The sequence below is a fragment of the Phallusia mammillata genome, chromosome 4 (genome assembly GCF_965637545.1).
Source record: "Phallusia mammillata chromosome 4, kaPhaMamm4.hap1.1, whole genome shotgun sequence".
Lineage (NCBI taxonomy): Eukaryota > Metazoa > Chordata > Ascidiacea > Phlebobranchia > Ascidiidae > Phallusia > Phallusia mammillata.
Window position 1 is genome coordinate 6,528,210 of NC_137255.1, and position 17,187 is coordinate 6,545,396.

Consider the following 17,187-nt stretch of genomic DNA (forward strand, 5'->3'; position numbering starts at 1 on the left):
AAAAGTCATTAATACAAAAGACACTGGTTTTAAACACAAAGGGTTAATATTTTAAAACCGCTGGATTTAAGATTTTTCCTCGATGATGTTTGGATGAATGGACGACCGTCAAAAATGTTTAAAATTTTGTACAAAACTTGCATTAAAAGTGTCGTAGAAACTTGCGGGTTTATTCTTTTTGTACGTAAATCCGATCTATATCTAAGTACGTTTTTTGATAAACTTGTACAACGGTTTGCCAACGTTTTGTGTAAAAATATGAGGCACTTCAAACATCTTGTTGGACTTTTATGGCTAGCTATTCTTATAGATCTGAATAAGTACTTAGTGGGTGTGAATTTTGTTTTAGGCATTCATTGTTGTTTTGTTTTTATGCCCTCATTTGGTATTTGTGCATGGTGCTGATATCTTTTGATCTAGTTAATAATACATTTTGGACATCAATTATCATGGTTTAGTTTTTGTTAAGTGATATGTGCTGGATGATAAGCTATCTCTATCAACATTAAATTACCAAATTTCCATTTATTTTGTGTTTAAGATCACCTCAAAGTGTAAACCTATCATTATGAGCACTGTTTAAAGCACAAGTAAACATGGCAGAAGTTCACATTATTGGACAGCTGGTGGGAGCGAGTGAATTTCCTGAACACAGCTTGTTTTGCAAGTGGGGCATTCATGCTGGTGGTGCATGGAAACTTATTGCTGGATTGAAAGAGGGTCAAACTCAAGTAGACAACCCCGAAAACGAGGAATTTGCATACTGGTCACATCCAATCGATGTTCATTACGCTGCTAAAGGCCTCCAAGGATGGCCTCGGATACATGTTCAGGTCTGGCATCAAGATTCATTAGGCCGAAGTGAACTGTATGGTTATGGTTTTGTTCATGTACCAACATCACCAGGCACCCACAAGATTGAATGTGTTACTTGGAGGCCCATTGGTACCATGCAGGAGGAATTGACTCAGTTTTTTGTTGGAGGATGTCCTCAGCTAAAGAACGCTGACTTGATTTACAGTGGAGCAGATCGGTACAAACTTCGAACCACTGCAATGGGAAAAGTGCACTTAAAACTGAATCTTATATTCAGAAACTTTGACAAATATGGTGTTGAGTGTTAAATTGACTTTGTTTTAATGGTGCAAGTATAAGATTGTTTTTTTAGCTGTTTTGGTGCTTTTTGCATTTGGTTCTTGTAGTAATGCTAACACTGTGACAGCATATACTTTGTCAAAGGTTTGGGGATAAATAAAGTGGATTTGTGCTTCCACTATCAACACACATGTTTGGTTAGTCATCTATTTCAGGGGTGTGCAACCTGCGGCCCGCTGGCCAAATGCGGCCCTTGATTAAAGGTTGTGCGGCCCGCAGTGATGCTTGGATTTCAAATGCACTGGCAAACGAGTTTAACTACTATATATTTTCGAGCAGATTGATGCGCCCGGTGCTATTTTTTGCGACCTGACAAAATGTGACTACAATCAAATGCGAATTTATTTGTAGTTAAGCATATTTGGTAGTCAACAAAGGGAAATCACCTTGTGTTATACACAGGTGCGGCCCGCGATCAAATTTTGACAACTATATTTGGCCCCACAGTAACAAAGGTTGCACACCCCTGATCTATTTTACTACCACAAAATTATGCAAACAGAACTAACATTTTGAATTACAAATGAAACACTTTATTGAAGTGCTTTTTATTATTCTTTGTTGGACATAAAATTATTTTTTTTCCTTGTTTGCTGCAAACATTAGATTTGTCACTACATATATTTTTGTATTCCCATTTATACCGTTTTGTTGGGGATAAAGTGCTACTTGCAATGATGGCATCCTCAGTTGTGTCTTTTACTTTCTTTGACATTCTAACCTACACGACTGCTGGTAATAAAGAGTGTTCTACTCTTTCTCTGACAAGAACAATGTCTTGTTTAGTTTCTTGAAAAAAATTCCTTATTTTGTACAAAAACATTTAGTTATTACAAAAATAAACGACACTTAAAAAATGGATTCAAAAGTGTACAAAGGGGGATGAAAAAGACGTTCACAAAAAAGTTCGTACCACTTACGAATCACTGTTGTATACAATTCCGTTCCACGAATCTGTCAGTTGCTAAAACATATGTTGCATTGTAGTGCTATTCAGTATTTCTTGAAGCCTAACGCTGCAGTTTAATTAGTTCCGTTCGAACCGTATTGCGTTTGACACTGCTGTTTTAGTTGTCAGACGTTGGGATGAGAAATTTTACATTTACGAATGACGATTTTTAACGACATCATATTGGTAGCTGCATGACGCTTTGAGTGTCTTGTATGAACAAAGATGATAGGTATATAGGGTAAGCTTTTCGGTTGTTAGTCCTTACTGATCAGTCCATATACGCTGTTTTTTTGGAATATAAACAAAATACAAAATGTAGCAGCAAAGTTAGGGCGGACCAAACCAAGGTTAGAAATCGCCAGTAGTACTCTTTTAAGGATATGTGAACACAAGCATAATGCGTGCGGGGTAGCGAAAGATCTTGTGGTCATCCCGTCAGTCACCCCTTACCTTGGTAGACTCATGGGCGTCCGCAGGAAAAAATACAGGGGAGGGCAATACTATCGTCACATCGCCGTTCGATAAACGGTATTTCAGAGCAAAAATCATCTGACAGTTCTACTCATTCTTGCAAATCCCAGTGTATCAAAGTAGTGCAATAAACAGAATATTAACTATCACTGAAGTATGTGGCAGGTTGGCAAATACTTTTTTAACGGAAGTAGGATTTCCATACATGAACCTTATCAGAGGTAGTAACAGATACAGACAAGGTATAACATAATGGCTTTTTGACACATCCATCAATGACGTAATAATATGCTTGTTACCGAGCTATTGTTAAGTAATAATGTTCCGTTCATTTAATCTGTTGTAAAACCTCATCCTGTTCTGTTACAGTTACAGCTTGTATTGAGTGCGTTTAACGGGGTGGAGACCCACGACGTCTTCAGTTTACGTTCCAGGAAAAGCGCCCCCTCTTGCCCCCCGCTGCGGACGCCCATGGGTAGACTTGCATATGCACAGTACTTTAGTAAATCATCACAAGATTTAAACAAACAAGGTGAAGAGTGGGAAAAATGTACGGAATAAAGAATAAACAATCGAAAAAAGCTGAGTGAACGAGAAGTAAACAGAAAAGGGCAAAAAAGATGGCGAGCGATAAATCGTTTGTTTGTGAGGTTTCTAATCGCAAAATTGTAAATAGATGGCGAAACCTCTTCGCAATAATTCCTTTTGTTTTCGTTTACACGTCATCTTTACGCAGTTGCGCCATATGCCAGTCAGCATAAACAACATGACTCAACATTTAAATACCAGTGGATTCCCCAATTTTATAAGTGAACCGTGTCTTTTTAAGATTTCAGGTTCTACACGTGAATCATTTTTGTTGTCATATTTATTTAGGTTATTCAACTTGAAGATCATGGTTTTTGTAGAAAAGGTATAAGTACAATTTGGAGAGTATTTTTGTTTAATAAAACATAGAACAAATTTTATACTATGTCTTTAAATTTAGTTTCAGATTCAGGAAACTTGAAAATTGTCTTTTATTCTTGAGTGCAGAGCAGACTGTAGATTTTATTGAATGTATCAATTTATACAAGAATGTTTTTATTCCTTAAATTAATCTCAATTTGCATAATTTTGATCAAGTCATTGTTTTCATAAGGTTTTTCTGTATCAATTTTCTAGTAAGTTTTGTGCTACGAACTGCAGTCCAAAATATTGTGACAAAAGAGTGGGCCATTAACAAAGATAACAAATCGGATCAAGCCCAAAATAACACATTGACATTTCCAACCACAACAATCTCGGCCTAGGCCCAGTCAGTTCTTTAGGGAGATGGTTTATGACGCAACAAGGTCAAGAAAAAAGGATCCAGCCAACACATCGCTAAACCTGGAGGAAAGCAATGGCAACAACCACACTCCTCTAATTGACGATAAACCACCAGAAACAAGGAAAATGTCTTGGTGGTACCAAGATCGATCAAGTGTTCTGCTTTTATTGTTTTTGTATATTTTACAAGGAATACCACTCGGTTTGGCTGGAAGTATTCCCATGCTCTTGGCTGTAAGTGACAGGATTGTTGAATTTTTTTGACCAATGTACGTAATTTAACCCATACAAAATGAGACTAAGGCAATAATGTTTTATCATAATTCTCATTTACTTTTACCAAATTACAGTTAGGAGAAAAAAATAATTTCAAGTCATTTAAACTGTTCTTTGATGGTATATTGCAGAGCAAAAATGTTGATTATCACCAACAAGCTATATTCAGTTTTGTGTTCTGGCCATTCAGTTTAAAACTGTTGTGGGCCCCGATTGTAGATAGCACATATTTTGCAAAGTTTGGACGAAGAAAAAGTTGGCTAGTACCAACACAGTACTGCATTGGACTGGTCATGCTTATTCTATCTTATGGGTAATTATTTGTCAGAATAGAAAATAAATTGTCTTAGTTAAAACTCTTATACCAATAGTCCCTACTTTTTTCAGACTGGATTCTATACTAAATACCTCAAACCCTAACATCCTTCATCTCACAATATGTTTCTTCATTCTTAACTTCTGTGCTGCTACACAAGATATAGCTGTTGATGGTTGGGCATTAACAATGCTTTCCAAAAAGAATGTTGGTCTGGCTTCAACATGCAACTCAGTTGGCCAGGTGAGACAATACGATTTATCATATTTACAGATCTAAATTTTTAACAACACATATACATGTAATGTTGCACTTCGCTGCATTAAAAGTTTGTTTTGTTGCTGTCATTTTATGTCCAACAATTAAAAAACAACTTGCAATAATGCTCATGCGATAAATTTCATGCAGCCTTCTAAAATCTTTTAAAAAAAATTCAGACAAAATTTGAAGACAGAGTTGCTGAAACAAACCATGTCAATATTATGTCCAGTTTTGCTTTATTTTTTACATAAAATTTCGGATGTTTATCTATTGTATGTAACATTTTTTTTTCAGACTGCTGGTTATTTTCTTGGGTATGTTGTATTTCTTGCTTTGGAATCTGCTGATTTCTGCAACAAGTATCTTCGCATTGAGCCCCAAACAGAGGGAGTCGTTACACTTGCAAGTATGTGTTCACATAAAATTCCTTTTTAAGTACAATATATACCTATGCACCAAGATAATCTATTACACTTAACAGTAGGGTTTGATTCTAATTACAACAGGAGTGAATACAGATTTTGTGACAAAAACATAAAAAAGATAATTTAGGACTAATATATATATATACTGTTTATTTGCAAACAATACAGACAAAAAGCTATTGTGCTGCTTTAAACCCCGACAAATAGTTTTCCTATAGCAATGGCCTGATGCTTTTTGTTACTATTTTCAGGCTTTATGTACTTCTGGTCCATTGTGTTTTTCGTCACCACCACATTTGTGATGCTGTTTAAAAAGGAAGATCAGCAAAAACATGAAGAAGTGAATGAAGATGGTAGTGGTCCTGTTGGTACCAATGGGATCTTTGCAGCCTACAAACTACTGTGGAAAATTATTTGCCTGCCCAATGTACTTCAGTATGTGATCATCCTACTAACAGTAAAGGTATGTTAAATGGATTAGCTATTATAGTCCAAACATTAGGCTTTATTCTTTTATCCAGTGCTATCACTTCAGAACGGCTTTGATTTTATTTTACATGTACAATGCCCATTCTAAACAAAATATTCCAGTTTACCAAGATTTTCCTTTTTCTTAGGTTCTATTTTTGCTATAGGTGTCCTTCATAAGTTACAAATTACAAATAAATAATAACCTCAGTGTTTGTGAACATATTTTATGGTGGTAAAATATACATCACAAGCAATCTTGAATTGAACTGTTGTTTATTGCACATATACAAAATTTCTAAAAACATTGCAAGTCACAGGGATCAAAGATTAGGGGGTAAAACTGCCCTCCCATTTTCTGCCCTTTTTCAATTTGATCTGTCCCTTTCAGCAAAATCTCATCACTGTTAGATTTTACTCCATCAGCAAAATAATTCACAACTGCAGCTCTTCGAGGCTTATCGGACCTAATAAAACAATAACGGTCATCAACATGTGAAGGCTGGCGCTTAGCCAAACAGCGCTTGTTGTTTAGATCAATGATTAGCAACCTTCCTAAGATACTTTTTATGGCACATTTTGCATGCTAAAAACATTTAGCTTACGACATTAATGTGATGGGTGAAGGCTTGTGGTAACTAAAATGGAGTGGTTGTTATAAATGTTTTAAACACTTATTTTATATTTTTTCAAACACGTATTTTAATCAAAACTGTGACCAACAAATTGTAGAATGGCAGACACAATATGTTACAAAATTCTGAAGAAAATAAATAATGAAACAATTGTAGCACTGATGTTACCTGTTCGGGTAGGAGCCATGTACAGCAAGGGGGTGATGAAAACTAGCTTCTCCCCTCTTTAGTTTACAAGCTGTTGGTTTGAAATTCTCTTTTTCTTCTTCAGCTAAGATTGTCTGCATAACAAATTGCCATTTGAGTCATTTCAATTGAGTTTTTTCAACAAAAAAAGTTTGCTGGCTGTTGGTTTGCATGTTCATTTCTTCTTCAGTTATAATAGTACCCAAAAATGACAATTTGACTTTCAGTGTAGTGAATTTTTAGAGAAACAACCGTTTGACTAGATGCAAAAAGTACCTTAATTGATTCCATATCTTTAAAATTAAAGTCTGTAACAGGAAGGGGTTTTCCTTCTCTAGTCCATCTATGTGAACCTGGAATGTAGTGAATACACCCATTTTCCTCAGTCTGCTCATCTAAGGCCACATGAATCTGAAAAGAATTTTATTTTTTATTGTGTAGAAAGTCAAGCAAGCTACCTCATTTTTTGCATATGGGGTCAAGAAAGTCATAAGTGTTAATTGTGCAGAAAATTGCTTTCTGTGATACCTAATTAAAGTCTGGTCTAAAGTTTAAACTAATGTTTTGGACAGTGTTTCAAAATTGCTATATATGCTAGCCAGGGCGAGAAACTGGGCCTATTTCTTGATCCATCCATTCAAACAGGGTTTAGGATAGGTGGTACGCTGTGATGGAGAAAGATATCGGGTGGTATGCGGTTCTTATAAGATTGAGAACCACTGGTTTAAAGGCCACCCATGTAAAAAAAATAGACGAAGGTTTTATTTCAACAACTTAAATTTTTCCACTTTTCAGTCATTATTTTTTTATGGTATGTACTCGCAGTTGAGTAAATGAACAAGCCAAAATTCATTTTAACTTACAGTTAAATGTAGCATTGGTTGAGTTCTTGTCCAGTAGCTGTAATCCTGATGCCAAGCCACACATCCACCATACTTTGCTGGTTTTGCAAATAGTTGGTCATGCCAAAACCTGACCTTGTCAAATTTTTTTGCTGGATTTATCAACTGAGAAGATGGTACCTGTTGCAATGGAGTTTATTTCAGAAAAATGTAATTGCAATTTAAGTTCTAGCACTTTTTAAGTACAAAATTTAAATGGTTTGTTTAAATTAACAGCATGAGAAATTAGGACATAGAATGAGTTTTGTTGTGTTGTATATATATATATATACACATATGAATTCAACAAAATTCTTTGGTGTTTCCTACATGACATTAAGATTGCAACTCCTTTGTCATATACTATGCTAGACACAAAAAGTGACTTGCTCAGATAGTATATCTAAATTCCTAGAACTGTAACTTGTATATAGAACTATGTAGCAACAGTAAGCTATGTAATATAACTGGGCAACAGTTGGTTCAAACTTACACTGATTCCTGGGTGAAATACAATATCATGAAAAGCTCTAGTGATTCTCCAATGACCCAGTGCATGCATAAGCACATTGTTTATGTCCCCTGTTTGATTTTTATGGAACTCATAAAACAAAGGATGCCCCTCTCCATCCTACAAGAAAAAAAATTTAAAAATGAAAACCTACCAATAGCTCATGAATACAAATTCACCAAAACTGCATGAATTTGTGCATAGATTTAAAAATCTTCGAAAACATCACTAACTACAAACTCACTGGGCACTTTGGGGCAGAATTTATCATTTTTTTATTATATTTTTCGACAACCATGCAACAGTCTGAAAACTGAAAATTGCCAGTTGTTGTGTCATTGTGCAACCAGATGAAACACATTAGTGGAAACAAATATATCTTGCAAAACTACAATTCTTTTATGTCGACTTACCAAAAACTGTTCATAGTCTTTTAGCAGCAGATCACACTGTTCATCATTTAGAACTTTAACCGGTGCAAGATAACCATCTGAAACAGAAATATATGAGACCAAATTATCCTTTAATTGATCAGAATGTGATTCTAGGCAATTATAATAACATTTACAGCCACAAACCTTTATTGTATTGTTTAATTTGCTCATCTGTCAGCTTAAAATCAGGAAAATTAAAATTCTTTCCAAATGAACCGGTATCTTGGTGTACTGTACTCCAATCCCTAAAACCAGTTGCTCCATCCACATATGGCTCTGTGTTTTGCTGCAAAACCTGTCATGTCCAAAAACAGCTCAATCAATTTGCCATTGCTATTACTATTCTATTTGGCTTAAGTGTAGCATTCCAAATATTAAATACCCAATTGCTTGTTACTGGAAACACGACTGACCTCTTCTGTATATAATGTCTTCATATTTCTAAGAATGTGCAGCCTAAACTTTAGTCACGTTGACCTACCACCAAGCAAATTCGTAGCTTGTTTGCCTTGGGCATAGTATCATACTTTTGTTTGCCAAGCACTTATGATATTTGCATCATGCGCAGACCAAAGCATGTAATGCAGTGGTTCTCAAACGTTTTAATCATGGGGCACATTAAAGAACTAAGTTTCTATTTTGCGGCACACTTGGCAGGTGAACATAACAAAAGTTGTTCAAAGAATGTTAGTATTTCAACTTTACCTGTATCTAAAATATAAGCAATGAAATGTTGTCATGCACACCAGTATTTCGTCATGAAGTCCAAAAATCTAGGGAATGTTTGTGTTTTAAAATAGGGAATACACGGCAGCACACATGGAAATTACTCACAACACACAGCTCAAGAATAACTGATGTAATGCATATGCTTTTTCAAAAAAAGAAAATGACTGAAACACCAGTTTTTAACCATTCAATTCAGAAATAAAAACAAAAGGGTATTGACAAAATATATTTTGTAAACAATTAAAAATAAAACAGACAATTTTCACTACTTTTTAACGAGAAAAACTTTTTGTAGGTTGGATTTGCCTCTGAATCACTTGTCGGTCTAAAGCTGATAGAAAGTGGAATTCACAAGGAGAGTCTCGCCCTGCTGGCAATTCCCATGACACCGCTGCAAATTATGTTGCCCTTGTTAATTGCAAAGTATACATCGGGCCCAAAACCATTGGACATTTTCCTAAAGGCATTTAGATGGAGGTAAAGTATTATTTCTTTTTTGTTTTATTGTCAAAAAGGGAATTTTTTTCACCTATTTTATAATTAGGTGACATTATTATCAACATTTAAATAGTTTGTAGTCTCCAATGAGAGGTTTACGGTATGTCATAAAACACTGGAAGTTTGACATCTGGATTTTATCACAAAAAGTTTTACAGTGAAAGAAAAATTTATCTTTCAATTATTTGCAACTCTTATTTCCCCCCCTTTATTCTTACATTGAATACCTATTATACTTATAGGCAGCATTTTGAACATGTTTGCTTAAAGTAATTATTTGTTTTCCATGCTGTGCAAACTTAAAACAATGCCTGAGTTGATAATGGAATATAAGTTAAAGCTATGTATTTTAGAATCCTATTCACCATGTGGCTTGCTCTGCTGGTGTACATCACTCCTTTATTTAAAGAAGAAGATGGCACTTACCCCTACAGCTACTTCGTGTTTGTTCTCATCACTTATTCCTGTCATCAAGTAAGATAACTGATACATGTTACGAAAGTTCTGTAAAACTACACCACTTTTAACTTGATATAAGTCATTTAGATTTTATTTGGAAAAGTTTTGTTTGATAACATGTGTTTCCTTGCCAAAAAAAACCTTTAAAATATCTTTTTTTAAGCCAGGAAATACGACTTTATTATGGGTCCCCTTCCCTGAATATATTTTTTTTTCTTATTTTCTTTTTTCCGTCTAACGCGGATTTGTTCCCACGTTTTGGTCAAGAAAAAATGGTTCAAACTTTTTCAAATTTACACACATTATAGATATTGGTCTAAAGAGGGTCCATGTGAATTTTGACCCCGTTTGATTCTTCGGTTCACCCATAGCCCCCCAAAACGTGAAATTTTTAAAACGGCTATACTTGCTAAAGTACTTCATTAAGGAGTTATATGCATTGTTGTTTGGTGCAATATAAGGTATTTCAAAGAATTTTGTACCTTAAAAAAAGATTTACCCATTTTTATCCCCTAAACCCCAAAATATTCGTTTCTGTCTAACGCTGGTTTGTTAAATGCGTTTGGTCAAGAAAAAGTGCTTGAAATGTATTCAAATTTGCACAGATGTTAGTTATTGTTCCAAATTTGATCCTCCTGAAGTTTGACCCCAAACGACCCAGTGGTTCACCCACAGGCCCCCAATACAAAAAAAATTAAAAACGGCTGTACTGACTGACCCAAGTACATAATCTGGGGGTTTCATGCTTTGTTGGTTGGTGCAATGTAAGCTATTCTAAAGAATTTTGTAACTTTTTATTGGATTCACCCATTTTTACCCCTTAAACCCCAAAATAATAAGTTTTAGGCCAGAAATACAAGCCCTAATGTGCTGAAATGTTAAACAATTGTTTGCAGTAGGTTATTTGTTTAGTATTTAAAAATTTGCCTTAATCAGCCAAATAGTTACTTTTACAGCCCACAATATGTGTACACTGTCAGTCAGATAGAAGTCTCAACTCTCAAGGTAGTAATTCACTTGTTTACGATTAAGGCGTGTGAATGCAGCGGGAGTGCTCAGCTTGACGTCCGGACGGACGTTTTACGAGACAGTTGTGTTGGTGCTTAGAAATCAGCTGTTTTTGCGCAGCTATGCTATGTCGTTTTATTAAGTTATCAAGCACATTTTCAGTTTTGGAAAATTGTGTTTAAACACTGACCTTCAACAATAATATCAAGGTCAAAGCATGAGATTAAATTGAAGGTATTTTTCCTGTTCTTATTTACTGTTTTTTTTTGTAATTATATGACAATAATGATGCAAAAAAACAAAACTTAAGTTGGGTTAAGGCTAAAGTTGGTTAAGTTTTTCCTTAAGAATCTAAAAATAACCAGGATGTTTGTTTACCATAAATCCACACAAACGTGGGTGTGGGGACCCATTCGTTTTTGCTTGCAAAAACGATCATATGTGTAGATCAAATGATGTGTATAGTAAATTGGTAAATATCTAACAATGATTGTGCCCTATTTTTACTGTTACCTATGCAGATGTGTGGGGACCCATTAGATTATGCTTGCAGAAACAATTATGTTATAAAGTGCCAGGAAAAAGATAGGGACCCAATGAAATGTAGGTGCCAAATATATATCCATTATAAATATAGTAAATGGTATATGTGATACATCGTTAAATATGATGTAGTATATATAAACTGGCAATATATAGGAAAACCACTATTCTAGTTTTTGATCAATGTGTTGCAACTAGAATGGTAGACAATGCTTGACAATATTTTTTGTTCATGTTTTTTGAGCTGGTTTAATTATGAGAATAACTACATAGGTTATTCATTCAATATTGGCTAAATTTATTTTTTGAAAAAATTATGTGTTGTTAAGGAAACTCCTGCAAGACCATAACATAAACACAAAAAAGTTACATGTTGCAAAATGATTTACCCACCTAAAACTTAACAGTAGGGTATCTAAGTTCTGGTTAAAATAATCAGTGGTTTGTTTTATTCTTTGAGGTTTTTGTTTCGCTTTAGGTGGCATTGTATTGTATGTTTGTGTCTATGATGGCCTTTAATGCAAAAATAAGTGACCCTAGGATTGGAGGAACGTACATGACTTTACTTAACACTGTGGCAAACTTGGGAGGTGAGTTTTAAGTTATATAGGAGATGGCATTATGTTCTGTGCATACCTAACACCTTTTAATCATCACAAAAATGATGTTCCGTGGCTTAAAAGGGGTAAAAAAACACTGCATTACCGTATTGTAGGCTGCCATCTTTGCATAAAAAATAGCTTTCTGGGTTTTTAGTTACAAAAAATGGCATAACTAATTGATTATGTAAAACTATTTAATCATTAGGACATATTCTAGGTTTCAACCCCACAAAGTTCACCAGTGAGCTTTCCATGCAAAGTTGTTGTTTATCAAAATGTCACTTAAGCAACCAAGGTTACGAGATTATAACAATATAACAATGTTTTCAGGAAATTGGCCCAGCACCCTTGCACTGTGGTTCGTTGAGGATCTGACAACCAACTATTGTGTCGGAGGGAAGTCTGAGATTCAGTATTGTAACAAGGATACTAAAGAAGTAAGTTTGCAAATATTTTTAACTTTATGCTGAGGCCCATGCAAACATTGTTGTTTAAACTGTATGACATTTTATTTCTGAAACGGTTTTTCAGTTTCTAGTTAAGCGGATTTAGATTTAAAATGTTTTCACCTAATGATTAGAATTTGAATGTCAGGATTAGACTTTATGCCCCCTCGACTTGTCCCACCAACGTTCCCCCAGTGGTGTTATACTCACAGTGCGCCAAACTCACTCTCTGGTGAGCTCCCGCCGCATAACGCTTCATAATAAGGTGTAGTTGCAGCACGTATAGTCATCATCCACCAATTGTGCCGTCCACTATATTGCACTCCATAACGTTTCAACGTGGCGCAGCTATTTCCGGCTTGATGATTGTCAAGTGCAATTGTGTCCCTATGTGTTCTTTTACCAATCGAAGTAATCTCAACCTAACTCATTATTTTTTATGCAATGACTCTTGGCCAGACTTTTATCATTCTATATTTATAGATCAGGGGTCACCAAACTACTCCCCGCAGGCAGAATCCGCCCACAACGTCATTTTTTCGGGCCCGCGGGAGTAGCCTACTTGGTCTTAATTCTTGGAAAAACTAAATCTTGAGTTAACCTTTAAAAGATAAATACTGTTAAAGTGTTTCTGCAACAACATGTGGGATTAAGTTCACCTAGTTTCACAGGACGCATAAAATAAGCCAAAGGCATATTACTAAAAGTTGCCTTCGTTCGAACGCCAACTTTTTGTTAATTGTAAGGAAAAAGGGTTTGGTGACCCCTTTTACAAAACATTGTTTCCCACAAACGCCAACGAAGTATATTTTGTTTCATCCAGGCTTGTATAGCAGCTGGTGGAAAGTGTGACATGTCGGTTGACGGTTACTATATAGAAGTTGTAGTGTGTGTAATACTCGGGATCGGATGGTTATTCTGGAAACGGAGGACAACACGACGTCTTCAGGAGCTTGATCCGGAGCGCTGGAAGTGCCCCACGTGATCAAGTCAACCAATAGTTATCGTTGTTTCTTTTTTTATGCAGTTGGGTGTTGCCAAACACATTGTCGGTGTTTTGATGAAATTGGTCGATTTAACTGTTTTTTGAATATCAATTGTAAAAAAAACGTGTTGTAATTTTATTTGGGACGTAAACGGTTTGCGGGTGGAAAGCTGTTTAGTGTTTACCCGTAAGCATCTTCTAACAATCACTTCGGAGTAGAAACTTATTCTTAGCTGGGACGTCTTATCACATTAGGATGACAGTAGTTGTCTTTGTCCGCTAGGTGGCGCGCAGCAGCTGCCCTATTAAATCGTACTGTGCTGCTACTTCGACATGATATACTGTGACTATATGGAATATAGTATACGTTGATATTTGGTTCATAACGTTCTGAAGACGGTCCTGTCCTAGTACATTAGGGTTGTACGAACAGTACAGAATTTCAACGTTTCTTTGTTATGCCTTTCAATCATCACCAAAGTATTTATTTATCGACGAAGTGTTTGATAAATTACTTTTTTGTGTTGCTTTTTTGCTTTTTATTGATTACAGTAGCTGTACAAGCTTTAGGATGATATAATAGAAACCTTTTTTTCTGTCTTGCTTAGACGTGCATTGTTCTGCTATCTTTAAGTTGTGGCGTTTCGACTTTTAAACGTTGTTTTGTACATTGTATTAGGTTTGCCAGTGGGGGTTGTATTAGGTTTGCTATAAAGTTGCTGTCCTAAAAGTCTCATAAATTTGTTGCAATTTTGGATCCAATAAGACTGTAAATTTTTGCGAAAATTTACTCTTTACTGCAAGGAACTCTTTACCAACGAATTTTGTGCAAAAAATGCGTGAGCAATAAAAGTACTGACCGAATATAGCACTTGCAGGTATACCAATGGATCATTTTTTTGGTTATGTATATTGATATTATTATCCACTGTTCCTAGGGCTTCACTCGCATAGATATTTAAACCAGTTTTACATTTTAGTGCCATTCAGTAACCTGTTTTGGTGAATTTTGTGCGAAGGGTTGACTGCGCGGAATACAAAGGAATTGACCCAGTTCACAAAGTATTGATGTTATGTGTTCATTGAGTAGAAATTCAGTGCTTACGGCCACAATAGCTGGTTTTCATGCAATTAACAAACAGTTCTAAATCCGCTATAGTGACCTTCTTAAAAGTGTGATGCTACATGCGCGAAACCGTGAAAATAATATGGACAAAATCAAGTGCTTGTTTGCAAGACGAACATAGGGCATATGGCACCTGCACATCAAATAGGTGCTATCTTAGTATCGATTTGTACACAGATTGAGGGCTGTCTGCCTTTCACGAGCTGTTAGTGTATTCTTTTGACCTATATTAGCAAATTGTAAAGGAAAACCGTGAAATTATAGTTGAAACATCATGTGTTTAAAGCCGTTTGGTTCTCTTAACCAGAAATCGTTATTATCGACTTGAAATTGTTAAAACGACCCGAGTTTGTCGTAAACTCTGTACAGTAACAAAAACATAACTTTATCAACAATAATTCAAAGACAAAAACACAATTAAAACTTTGCAAACAATAGTAAATGACTTTACGAAGAGAAACGGAGCGACTGCAAACTTATTGTTTTAGGAAGATACTTTTACAAATCAACTACCGGTACAACCGATTTTGACACGCTTTGGTACAATACCGTACCACCGTACAACTTTTAAAACAATTCATTGAAAACATTCGATGACTGTCATCGAATCTTTAACTATGGTTATCATCTCACAAACCAGTGGTGGTCTGCACCTAGCACCGATTTGACTTCCACGTGTGAGAAGCATTTATTCAGGAAACAAAATTTCAGTGATCTTTCGAAGCGCCGCACTCTAGGCTTTGTTTTACTTGATAATTATGCAATTACATGTGGCGGCATAGCATTAAAACGTCAACTTTTGTCAAAAATTACACTTGAATTTGGCTACCTTAAGGCAAAGAGTAATAAGTACCGCTACTTCAGCCGGTTTTGAAAGTCTTGTATTGTTTTGATTGCTAGCCCATAAAGCTGGGCTTGTAAAGTGGCACCTTATGGAAGCTGCTAAAAATAGCTGCTTACCAATGGCCTACTCGTTGGACTATACAGCTTGACCTGATCGTTGTCTGTAAGTTGTGAATAACGTGGTAGCCCTCATCACGTTTTCGATGAATAAATCTGATTTTTGATTAAGGTTTTCAGATTACATCACATTAACGTATAACCTCTTTGAGTTGGCTTGGATTTTTACGACATAATGGAACGTTTGTGCAGCAAATGATATTGGAGGAAATTAACCGTAAAATTTGAACATAAAAATTGATTTTTCCGCGTTAACTAATGGTATTTAAAACATGTACGCACACTCGCACACATTCAAATATTTCCATTGACAATATGGCGATTTTTGTGTTGTTTTCACAAAACGAATGTTGCCGTTTAGTGATGTTGTTGATTTAATAAAAGTTGCCTTGAACCGAACGTATAACCTGTTGTCATATCCCCTATAAAGTTAGTAATAATGGTCCACTGTTTAGTATTTACAGTCATATAAAACGGACGGAACCCAAATTAGGCTTTCACGCTCAGTGCCATTTTCAGTACGGACAGATTATGGCACTTTAGCGGGAAAGTAATCGCATTACCTTATTGTCATTAAACAGTTAGGACATGACTGTTATTGCTACTGAACTTTAAAACTCCCAAAACCAAAACAATCTCCAATGAAGTACGCTTGATTTGGCCCATAAAAAGACAAAAACAGTATTGGAATGATTAAAGCTGCATCTAGTCTGTCTGACAGGGAATTACCGGTAGAGTCATCTCTGCCGCAAGCGCAGGAAATGCTGTCAATCCAAAATCAAAATCTAGATCTCCGATACTGAAAATTGCTAGCCCCAACTGCAGTTAGCTCACTCAAAGGTCCGTTTGTTTATTGTTCCACAACAAAATGCCGGCTATTATGACGTAACAAGAAGGTTCAAGACCTCGCCCTAGGGCTACGTCGTTGACGACAGTTAATGTTGTTGTAGTTTATTGTCGATTTTCACCCTCTTGTTTGTTGGCACCCAAACAAATCTTGTCAAAATGGCTTTAAAATCAGCACTAACAGCTAAGCTAGCCCCCCGAATGAGTTCAATCGGACTAAGACAAAAAAATTGAGGCTTGAAACCATACAATCAGTGAAAATTTGGATAATTAAAAAAGGTTAAATGCAATCAGGTAAATAAAATAGTTTTTTTAATGGTTCTTTGAGGAAAATAAACGTATTTTGCACAAAGTTCTGAGCAAGCATTTTACCTCATGTCTTTTATCATGAAAAAAACACGCTAAACATCAAAAGAGTAGATGGATTAGCTGCCGTACGTTACATCGCGCCTAATCCACAAATGCGGTAACCGTATTTCCTATTTAAGCGAAGGTACATAATCCAATGACCGCAACGTGAAACGTCCTTTTGTGTTCTCCGAATTTCCCAAATACCTCAATGGCAATGTTTTTGTCATTTTTTGACTTATCGTACGATCCTAATCGTTTAGCAACGCCCGAATCCAACCGTTTGACCTCAACGCGTTGTCTACTGTTTGTTGTTGTTTGTATTTATCGTTTATGAGATCTCAGTTTTAAGGCT

At 35.7% G+C, this 17,187-nt stretch overlaps 3 protein-coding genes across 3 annotated transcripts; 2 read left to right on the forward strand and 1 right to left on the reverse strand.

Annotated features, from left to right (window-relative positions):
* Nucleotides 1-160: 160 nt before the first annotated feature.
* Nucleotides 161-2,016, forward strand: LOC145225192 (B9 domain-containing protein 2-like). Its single transcript, XM_080091872.1, has one exon. The coding sequence runs from the start codon at nucleotides 597-599 to the stop codon at nucleotides 1,122-1,124; it is 528 nt and encodes a 175-aa protein (XP_079947998.1). The 5' UTR covers nucleotides 161-596; the 3' UTR covers nucleotides 1,125-2,016.
* A 1,676-nt stretch (nucleotides 2,017-3,692) lies between these two features.
* On the forward strand, nucleotides 3,693-14,614 carry LOC145223806 (acetyl-coenzyme A transporter 1-like). The gene is made up of 10 exons (XM_080090191.1): nucleotides 3,693-4,123; nucleotides 4,297-4,478; nucleotides 4,553-4,724; nucleotides 5,037-5,148; nucleotides 5,419-5,630; nucleotides 9,307-9,488; nucleotides 9,863-9,983; nucleotides 11,998-12,109; nucleotides 12,452-12,558; nucleotides 13,391-14,614. Exons 1-10 carry the CDS (start codon nucleotides 3,893-3,895, stop codon nucleotides 13,550-13,552), a joined length of 1,593 nt encoding a protein of 530 aa, XP_079946317.1. The 5' UTR covers nucleotides 3,693-3,892; the 3' UTR covers nucleotides 13,553-14,614.
* Nucleotides 5,895-8,719, reverse strand: LOC145222271 (phytanoyl-CoA dioxygenase domain-containing protein 1 homolog). The gene is made up of 8 exons (XM_080088362.1): nucleotides 8,696-8,719; nucleotides 8,427-8,577; nucleotides 8,262-8,338; nucleotides 7,831-7,968; nucleotides 7,320-7,478; nucleotides 6,733-6,867; nucleotides 6,439-6,551; nucleotides 5,895-6,102 (listed from the first exon to the last, which is right to left on the reverse strand). The coding sequence occupies exons 1-8, from the start codon at nucleotides 8,717-8,719 to the stop codon at nucleotides 5,934-5,936; spliced, it is 966 nt and encodes a 321-aa protein (XP_079944488.1). The 3' UTR covers nucleotides 5,895-5,933.
* Nucleotides 14,615-17,187: the final 2,573 nt, after the last annotated feature.